Below are 10,003 nucleotides of genomic sequence, written 5' to 3' on the forward strand. Positions count from 1 at the left end.
GTTAAAATACAAGAACAAATATTTGAATATATACAAGTTGGTAATGATAAATATGTAGAGTGTATGTAGATAGACCCATCGTGCAAGTTGCACTTAGTGCAGTTGTGATGTCTCAGAGTCTTAACCAGCACCCAGTGATGAGCCATCCGGGAGACGTAGAAGCGACATCAACGGGTTTGGTGTGGATCGGTGGCGTTCGGTGGCCGTACTATGCTAAATATAAAAAAGAAGCTGCTGGGTCGCTTCTCTATGGTCATGGGCAGAAACCTCAGATAGATCATAACTATATATTTAACTATATGTCTTTAAGCGTTACAGTTACGGCTAAAAATAGCAACAGAAAATATCCCCAGCAATACAAATCAACGGCAAGTTGTCTACCCAGAAGTCATTTTTGTGTTAGCGCAACATCACAGTGATTCTGTCCATACTTTATGTGGCCAACGACACTGACACCTTTTTCTTTTTAATCCAATTCCCTGCACCATTGTGTTGTGGAAGACTGTGCTGCATACCCATCGCTGTAGTCAGACAGAGACGTTTTGGAGAGACGAGTTGAAGGGCTGCAAAGTGGAAACAAAGTAAGAAGGGAAGTCATTTAGAAAGTAATGTTATACTACCACATAAAATAGCACTGTGCTGAACACTACAGAACACCATGCAGCAGATAGGCAGACCGCTAGTGGGTATGGTGCAGATCTATCAAAGTGAGGGTGCACTATGCTGGCTGTGACACTGTGACACGGCCACAAAGCCAGGAGGAAATGTCAGCCCTCAGTGAAAGCCTGGCCTGCCAGCAGGAAACAGGTCGCACTAGAAAAGCTGGGACCATGACAATACCACACTAATGTTGTGAGGAACTTGTTGCTATGGCAAGCATCCTGTGTTTAAAGAAGAGTGCAGCCCATTATTGGTGAGGGGGAGGGGTTGCCATGGGGACCAGGTACTGTGGTGAAGAAAAAGGTTAGACAGACATATGGGTATGCCAGCAGAGCAGCCTTTAATTAGAAATCAAATAGCATGGGTTTGGCGTGGCCCATGGTGATTCGTGTGTGTCCTGGTCCCTATGTGGGTCTAAACCTTGGATTGCATCCTGTCACCAGTGAAAACCGGTCTCCTTTAGGCCGGGTCACACACCTTCAGATTTCAATGCGGCGTCTGGGTACTGTTCAAACAAGGCTCAACATGGGGAAATTGATTTCCACTATATTAAGCCTGGTTTGTTTTAGATTTTTAGGATTATTTTGGGGCATTTATTTGACAGGACAGGAAATGTAGGGGGAATATGCAGTAAAGGGCAGAATTAAACAGTGGCCACTGCAGTAAGGACTGAGACTTAGTACATGGGGCACACACTTAACCAGGTGAGGTACCCGGGCGCCCCACTAGCTTCGATTTTATAGCATAAATACATGATACAGTGATAACAACTATACTAACAACATCACCAGGCTTAATAATAGAGTTAACCATGCTAGAGTTGCTTAATGAGTACCTGGAAAACAATGATAGTTGCAATAGTGTTCTACCCTTTAGTCTTTCACCTGGACCCTAGTTTCCCATGTTATTACATCTAAGTGACGGAAGGGAACAACATTGTTGACATTGGTTCCCTCAGCAGTGAAATAAGCTGCAATGTAGGCTAATGTTAATGACTTTACAGAGGTCGACCCTTTGTTAAAGAGTGAGATCATTTTTGTTTATGAAACAGCCCCGAAATCGTTATCGCCAAACCCACCAGACTCCATCTTAATGAACAGTCATTTCTTAATTGGAAAACATACTTCATTCAAAGTCAACTGAAACGTATTAAAAGCCATCTTGGTTTGTCTTTCCAGTGTTCCAACAACCACCACTCTGGCTTTGGTTGAAATAAATCCATAATTAGACCGTTTACATGTGAAAATATGCAGGCTCTATACATGCTGAAGGTACTGTTTATTTATTTGGCGTTGGTGGGTTTCTGAGCAGTTTCTGCTTAAACAAAAGGATTTTATTCTTTATCAAAAAAAGAGTAAAATCGTCAAAAAAGTCAAAAGTTAGGCTTGTGGTTGGTGTTGTTTACTGTGCCGTTATAAATGCTGGGCTTCCAAAAGCTCCACCACTACTACATGCTGCAGCAGATGTTGGACTTACTGAATGCTGGTTAGGGGCTGTTTAGCACCAGTGGACCTGCTGCTCCAAACTGGTGACCCAACACAGCACCCCCGCTGAGGCCACATATGGTTATCCAGGCAAACATACAGTTACATGTGCACACACACACACACACACACACACACCAGAGGGTCCTTCTACCTTCTCCTGTCAATACCGCCTTTGTTTTCCTTCTGTCCCCTGCGACACATGAGACATGTTGCAGCTCGCTGGAAACACTACCAAATCACCCTGGATTGTCAAAAACAAGTTTTATTGGTTTAAAATTTCAAACCACAACATATATGTATGGTAAAATACATCATTTGATACTGAAGACTTTACAGAAATATTTATAAACGCTCCATTTTCAATAAACATTAACAGCAGTTTACAAAAGCATTTCAGGCAAGGCCTTCAAAACAATACTCATTGATAATATGAAATCTTAAATCAACATGTACACTCCCCTTTACAAATGGAAATAAGAAAAACTTCATAGCATGATCCCCATCGCTCTCAGAATAAAAAAAACACATGTTCAGCATGTTTGTGTACAATACAAACTAAAGATTTAAAATGATTTCAGCTTTTATTTGACGGCAATGCAAGCCAAACATTTATCATGTAGATATATTGAATGGTTCCCTGTGAAACTAAACAGGGACAACTACAAACAGAAGGATTGGTTTTCATTATTAAGCACAAATACAGATGACAGCAAAATGCTCACTTCCAAACTGAAACAGACCTTCACCTAGCCGACGAGCGTTTTCTGCCACAGGATGGAGTGTTCATGCAGGTATGGAGACAAATGGTAAACACCTGAGCTATACGGTACGTCCAATACCTACAACATGAGTTACATTTACAAACAAATGTCCTATCCCAGCTGGATAAGTCCAGTCTTAGATACATCAAACTCCAAATCACATTAAAACAGAAAATAAATCAATAAATGTTTATCTCTGGCGATCATTGTAATATGTGTATCTTTTGTGGTAAAAAAACTAAAAAATAATTTCTCTTTTTTTTTTCTTCTAACTTTTGTCCTGCAATAATAGCACCCACTGTATTGCTATTTGCCAGTGGGCATTATTTTGTATTTTTTTTTCTTTTCTTTTAATGTCATTACAGCAACTCAACACATGGTCTAAATTCTTTTGTTAACCCTTCACCACACACAGGACGAACATTCTAGTCGGTAGTAGCCAAATTTAAATATTATCAATAATAATTATAAAAATAATAATATTGAACATAATCATTATTTGCAGATTTACATACAAAAGTATGCAAACACTCCCGTCTACATACTGTAATGTACTATTGGTCTGGCTCTGTTTCTTCTTTGTTCCAATGATTTTAAAAGGTTAATACAATGATACACAACAGAAATCTTCCCGATTTGGTGTCAACAGTTTGTGTTTGGCCCGTTCCTCGTTCGACATGCACAGAGCCAGCTCCAGAAATAAATGGTTTCATGATGAAGAACTTGACCGGCCTGCACAGAACCCACCCACCAAAACCTTTGGCATGTCCTGGAAAGCCGACCGACAGCTGGAACACACCGGGCGCGTGAGTGTTGCGTAGCATAGATACGTACCTGATCCCGCGCCTGGCCATTCACACCGGACCCTTATTTCTATGTTTCTAAGCGGTCATTAAGCCATCTTTCTCCTCTCTGCTCTCGCTCTGATAGAAAGAGACAGGCTGAGTGGGGGAAACTGTAGTCGTTTTAGCCTGTGTGTGCGTCTGTTGGTCTCTCTCCGTGTGCCTGATCATATGTTTTGCTGTGAGAAGCCAAGACAGCCAAAATCACATAAACCTGGCTTTTTTCCCCCGAAATTTTATAAAGTAAAGTCTCGCGCGAGAAAAAGAGGAGACGGTGTAATGATCGCTGCAGCGCCCGCGCGGGCCTACGCCGATGCTCCGCACCTGGTATCAACGGACAGATTGGATAACACAAAACTCTCTCTGTATCGCTCAGTATGGCTCTGTTCTGGTCTGGTGACTCAGAAACTGAAGATAATGTGAAGAAAATGTACATTTGTTCTATTATACCAGTTTTCTATGAAGGAATATGCACTGTGAAGCTGGGACATACAGTAGATACAATGCAGTCTGATTGATGTTTGAAACTGATCAATTCTGCAACGGACATAATCCATATTTGGCATTCAGTAAGCATGCATCAATAAGTTGTATGGTGATTATTATGATGCTGTTTTACGTAGAGAATTCATGGTATAAATGCTGTTTTTTTCTTCTTAAATAAATGCATGAAAATAGTCAAATTTAGAATATATTAAATTATTTGCATAAATGACCAGACACCAGTATCCATAAAAAAAAATAGAAGTTCTGGCACAGGAAGAGATCCAGAAAGTGGGGTCTCTATTCAGTCTGTTGTGCCTCGCCAGCAGCTCATTAATAAGAATCTGGATTTCCTTCTCTTTTTTTTTTTTTTGTCCAGCAAAAGCAGCGCCTGACTACAAAAAAAAGAGTGTCTGTGGAGGAGGAGGGAGTGATGCAGGAGTCTGCAGAACCTCCCCGCAGCAGGAACTGATAGGGTGTTCACGCCATGGTGTAACCGTAGCTCCCACAATGCAGCGCGACCAGCAGCCGGTCTCTCAGGACCTCTTGGCTCGGGTATTCTGGGAGTTTTAGCATGTTGATACTGGGGGAAGAGGAAGGGAGGGGGGGGGGGGGGGGGGGGGGGAGGGACACACACACACACACAATTCAATATAATTTGTTTTGATGTTCGGTGAAACCTACTTCCTAGTGGCAGCTGCCGCCGGGGTCCTGCTCGACGCCCTGCTGTGCCCTACTATGTCCCGCTACGCCCCCCCATGCCCTATTACACCCCGCAATGCCCTTCTATGCCCACATCGCCCCGCTATGCCCTACTACACCCCGGATCACCCTGCTACACCCTACTACACCCCGCAACGCCCTTCTACACTCCGCATTGCCCTAATACACCCTGCAACTCACTTTTACGCCCTCCCTAGGCCCTGCTACACCCCACAATGCCTTCTACTACATCCCCCAACGAACTGCTCCGCCCTGCTATGCCCTGAACTGCTCCAACTATTATTTCTAGTCATAGTTCCACTATCTTTATTGTTGCTATAACTGTTACTGTTCAGAATCCGGATCAAAATACTTTAGTGATCCCCTCAGGGAAATTATTTTCATTCCAGTTTCATATCAACTGCTATTATTATTATTATAAATATTTCTCTGTATCTGTATCAGTGTTTCTGTCTAAACCGGTAGCAACAAATGCTTCCCACAATGAACCTGGGTCTACCCGAGGTTTCTGCCTAAACGGAAGTTTTTCCTCAACACTGTTGCACCAAATGCTCCTGGGAAATTGGTGGGTCCTTGTAAATTATAGAGTGTAGTCTAGACCTGCTCTATCTGTAAAGTGTCTTGAGACTCTTATGATTTGATACAAAAATAAATGTAATTGAATTGTCTGTCTTATCTTTTGCGTGCTCAAGCATGCAGAGACCTCTCCCTGTTTCCATTAGTGTGCGAGGACGCCCAGTCGCCCACTAGTCGCCCAGTGCCAGCAACACTAAAGAGACACACTGCCCTCTAGTGCTTAGTAATATTTGTCAAATGTCCCTTGGTTCTGGCTTGTGGAGGGACTTGCACTGGGTCTGTATGTCTGTTTCTTCATTTCTTAATCTTTAAGAGTGTTGAGGGCAGAACTAAATAAATCATAACAATATTTAGTTTCTTCGCCAACACAATAAGATGGCAGATGGCACTGAACCGGGGCTGTTTGACCATTGACATGGAGTCTGAGACAAGTCCAACTGGGAGCACTTTTGAGAACCAGTCATGACTAAGACAAAGGAATAAAATTAGGGCTACAGCTAAGGATTTTCATTGACAATTATTCTCTTGGTTAACTGGTCTATAAAATGGTGAAAAATGTCAATCAGTTTTTCTAAAGCTCAAGATGATGTCCCAAAATGTCTCATTTGGTCCACAACTCAAAGATATATTTTAGAGTTGCAGTTTACTGTAATAGAGAAGTGAAGAAACTAGAAAATATTCACATATAAGAAGCTGGAATCAGAGTTAAGACTTTGGTTCTTAAATAACACATTTTTAGACCAACTGGTTATCAAAATAGTTGGTGATTCATTTAATAGTACTAATCGATTCATCTTTGCAGCTCTAAATAAAATAGCAGGGTTTCCCGGGGGTGAGTGAAGTATGATCACAGACTGATGGCAGCATTAATCTAGAGCCCAATGGTTTGTGATAACTGTATCATTGAAGGAATCACGAAAATGAGAATGTAAATAAGCTAAACACAGATTTCATAAGTCAGTGCTAAGCTAAAGCTAAATGGAGATTTGAAAATATGAATGTCTAAGTTTCCAACCGAGCCACCCCACTGTAACTGAAGTTTTAAAAAACATCTTGAAAATACATTTAAAGGTCCCAGGACATGGTGCTCTTTGGATGCTTTTATATACCAACACCTTAGAGGTCCCCTAATACCATATCTGAAGTCTTGTTCCCAAAATTCAGCCTTGTGCAGATATCTATATCTATCTCTATCTATCATCTCTATCTATTATCTATCTTCTATCTATCTATCTATCTATCTATCTATCTATCTATCTATCTATCTATCTATCTATCCACACACACACACACACACAACACACACCCACAAACACACACACACACACCCACACACACACACACCAACACACACACACACACACACACACACACACACACACACACACACACACACACACACACACACACACACACACACACACACACACACACACACACACACACACACACAACCACACACACACACACACACACCACACACACACACACACACACACACACACACCCACACACACACACCACACCACACACACACACACACACCCACCACACCTCTTTTTTTCTGTCTGTAAAGAACTTCCTGAAAATGAACAACTGATAATAACCTCAGCTAACCCATTTAAAATAAATACTACCACATTAGATGGTTATTTTCAGAAAAATACTAAGGAAATTATTATTGCAAAAAATTCATGGCAAAGTCATAAAACATAAAGTGCCTGCACACAAAGTACCAGCACTCTATAAAGAATATAAACATTTAAGGTCTCTATGAGGAACCAATGGGGGCCGCTACGGAGACCTAAACTTGCGAGGGTTCAATTTGGAACATATGATGGGATTCCAAACGATTCCAAAACAATTCCATTAGAATCTTACATGTTTTAAACGATTTGAAGTTGGAACTGGTTCTCGATGCCCAATCCTACTCACATGCTACAAATGCTTGAATAGAACTAGAGAAGATGATGACACCAGTGTCCGAAAAGCCTCCGATACTGCCTAAAATGCTGGTATAGATATCGGACAGTCCTGGAGTTTATGCACCGATCTAATACCACATAATTTAGCCCCAAAGAAAAACTACTTTAAAGTTGATTATTTTTCTCCTTGTTTCCCGTTATGACCGAAAACTGGATGATAAAAGAAAGTTAGAAAGATAGAAATCATATCATACAGGGATAGTAGTATACAGGTTATCGGCCAATAGGCATACAACCAAGTCAATAGAAAGAGACTGACGAAGATATGGAGTCATTACCAGGTACTCGAGGTAGGCAGTAGGTTAGAGGTGTATGGCACTGCAGCAACGGTGAACTTCTGTAAACCACTGCCACCCATCAGGTAGGCGAAGCCACCATGCGGAACCCTGGAACTGGTAGAGAAGGAAACCATAGAATCATTAGAATAGAATTAAAATGGATGGAAAGGCAATTGTTTCTCGTGGTCCTTTATTGGTACACAACAAAATAGCGAATGTTGTTGCGCGTCAGTCAGTAGGGAGGAGATCCGCCCGACGCAGCTCAGGAGATGATCTTGGAGTTGCAGGGAGTGAGCACGGCGGAACCAGCAAGCTGGCGAGCCGGTGTAAGGTGGCTAGTGTTAGCTTGCTAACCGCGCCTTAACCCCCTCGCCCCATTGTTCACAGAATACGAGCTGGATAAAACTGTCACTCGTGGTGATAGTAGTTTGCTTTGTGTGAAGCATGACGTTCTTGTGGCTCATTTAGCGGCTGGCTCTCTGCATCCTAACCTTACTACTCCACTGCTCGTTTCTGCAAAACCTCAGCTCCACGACTTGCCAAAAGTCGGCTTATTAATCAGAAGTTTTTAATGTTACCATGGTAATGGGACACATAAAAATGTCGGCTTCTCTGACCATTCTGTTACGTTGATTTGAATGAAACTGGACTTGCTATCCATTTATTTCCATGTTCATTACTAATAACTAGACATTCTTGCATTTTCTATAACCAGACCTAGAGTTGAAACACAGCAGACGCACCTTCCAGTGACAAACTGAAGCAGAAGAACCCGTTCCTCCTGGGTCAGGCTGTTCACCACCTTCCAGAACCACTGCAAAACACATGCAGACTGATCAGCTGACGGCAAACAAAGAGAAACAGAAGAAGGCGAGGTGGTTCTGTTTGTCCAAAAAGAAGATTGCAATGTGACATGAATATAGTTCTGCCTGAGCGTTGCTAGAAAAGAACAGGTCCTGGAATGGAGTCAGGGGTCGGCAGGTTTCACAAAGTCAAATTTAAAGACTTTTTAATAGCTTTTTTAAGTACATTATGGATGAAATTTAAGACCTATACTGCACCGTAAAAAATCCAGATGTCAGAGTGTGGAAAGAATCTCTAAAACAATTCCCCGATTTCTTCATTGGCATTATAGGACTCTAGATTGGCTGCAATTTAAGTTGCATGTTGATTTCTTTTGTAGTTGTAATACAGCAAATTATAACTGGACTAGCGACCGAAAGAACTACACACCAAAGTATAAAAAATAGAACATTGTACAGCGCTGCGAGAACTTTTCAATGAGCATGAGTATTGTTGGGGAATGATCACATCACTGAACACAGGACGTGCCTCATGTTTGGTCATTTTGGATTCAAAATATAAAATGATGCAAAAGTGTTCAAAGTGCTGGTGCTGAAATAATGTATTCACTCCATTCCTGGAATTGCAGCTTCAATAGGCACCTGCTAGGGTTACAGTATATCCAGGTTCTGGTGCATTTTAAAATTAACAGTTTTAAAAATGCAAAGCAAAAATGCAACATGTGGGCACATCTGGCTCTCAAACTAAATGCTGAGGTAAAGACTGAGCATGTTTGACCTGCTGTCAGACTCTGGGAACGTGCACTTTACAGGAAATTAGAAACATATACACTAAGAGGCTGTTTTGAGACATTTTAGCCTTTAATAGACAGGACAGCTGCAGACAGGAAAGGAGGGGAAAGAGAGGGGGAAGACATGCAGCAAATTGCTGCAGCTCGGACTCAAACCCTGAGCTGCTGCGTTGAGGACTGAGCCTTTGCATATGGGCGCCCACTCTACCATGTGAGCTACCCATGCCCTACCCAGACTAACAGCTTAAAGCTGATGTCACATAGTCAGGAAGTCTGCTCACGTGTCATCTGTTCTTTATGGTCTGACATAAAAAATAAAAAAATAAATGATACTACCACATTGCTTTCCTTGAAATTCTTTTCAAACAAATCCATAAATGACATGAGTTAACATTCTGGCTTAAGGTTTGGACAACCAAACTGGTAAACAACATCGTCACCCAGATTATTTAAGTGAAACATAATTGTTTAGTAGGGCTGCACGATTATGGCCAAAATGATAATCCCGATTATTTCAATATCAATATTGTGATCACGATTATTTTAACCAAAACAAATTTTATTGTCACATAGGCTGCAATCTTTTTTATGTTGAAGCACGTAACACACGTAAA

At 41.5% G+C, this 10,003-nt stretch overlaps 1 protein-coding gene across 2 annotated transcripts in view; it reads right to left on the reverse strand.

Annotated features, from left to right (window-relative positions):
• Positions 1–2,389: 2,389 nt before the first annotated feature.
• hace1 (HECT domain and ankyrin repeat containing E3 ubiquitin protein ligase 1) overlaps positions 2,390–10,003 on the reverse strand; it is a 52,395-nt gene continuing 44,781 nt past the window's right edge. For both annotated transcript variants that reach the window (XM_032530414.1, XM_032530413.1), the window contains 3 exons: positions 8,539–8,609; positions 7,796–7,909; positions 2,390–4,816 (listed from right to left, as the gene is read on the reverse strand). In XM_032530414.1, coding sequence (XP_032386305.1) covers positions 4,714–4,816; positions 7,796–7,909; positions 8,539–8,609 — 288 coding nt within the window. In that variant the 3' untranslated portion in view covers positions 2,390–4,713. The remainder of the gene's footprint in view (positions 4,817–7,795; positions 7,910–8,538; positions 8,610–10,003) is intronic.

This window comes from Etheostoma spectabile, chromosome 12, assembly GCF_008692095.1.
Source record: "Etheostoma spectabile isolate EspeVRDwgs_2016 chromosome 12, UIUC_Espe_1.0, whole genome shotgun sequence".
NCBI lineage: Eukaryota > Metazoa > Chordata > Actinopteri > Perciformes > Percidae > Etheostoma > Etheostoma spectabile.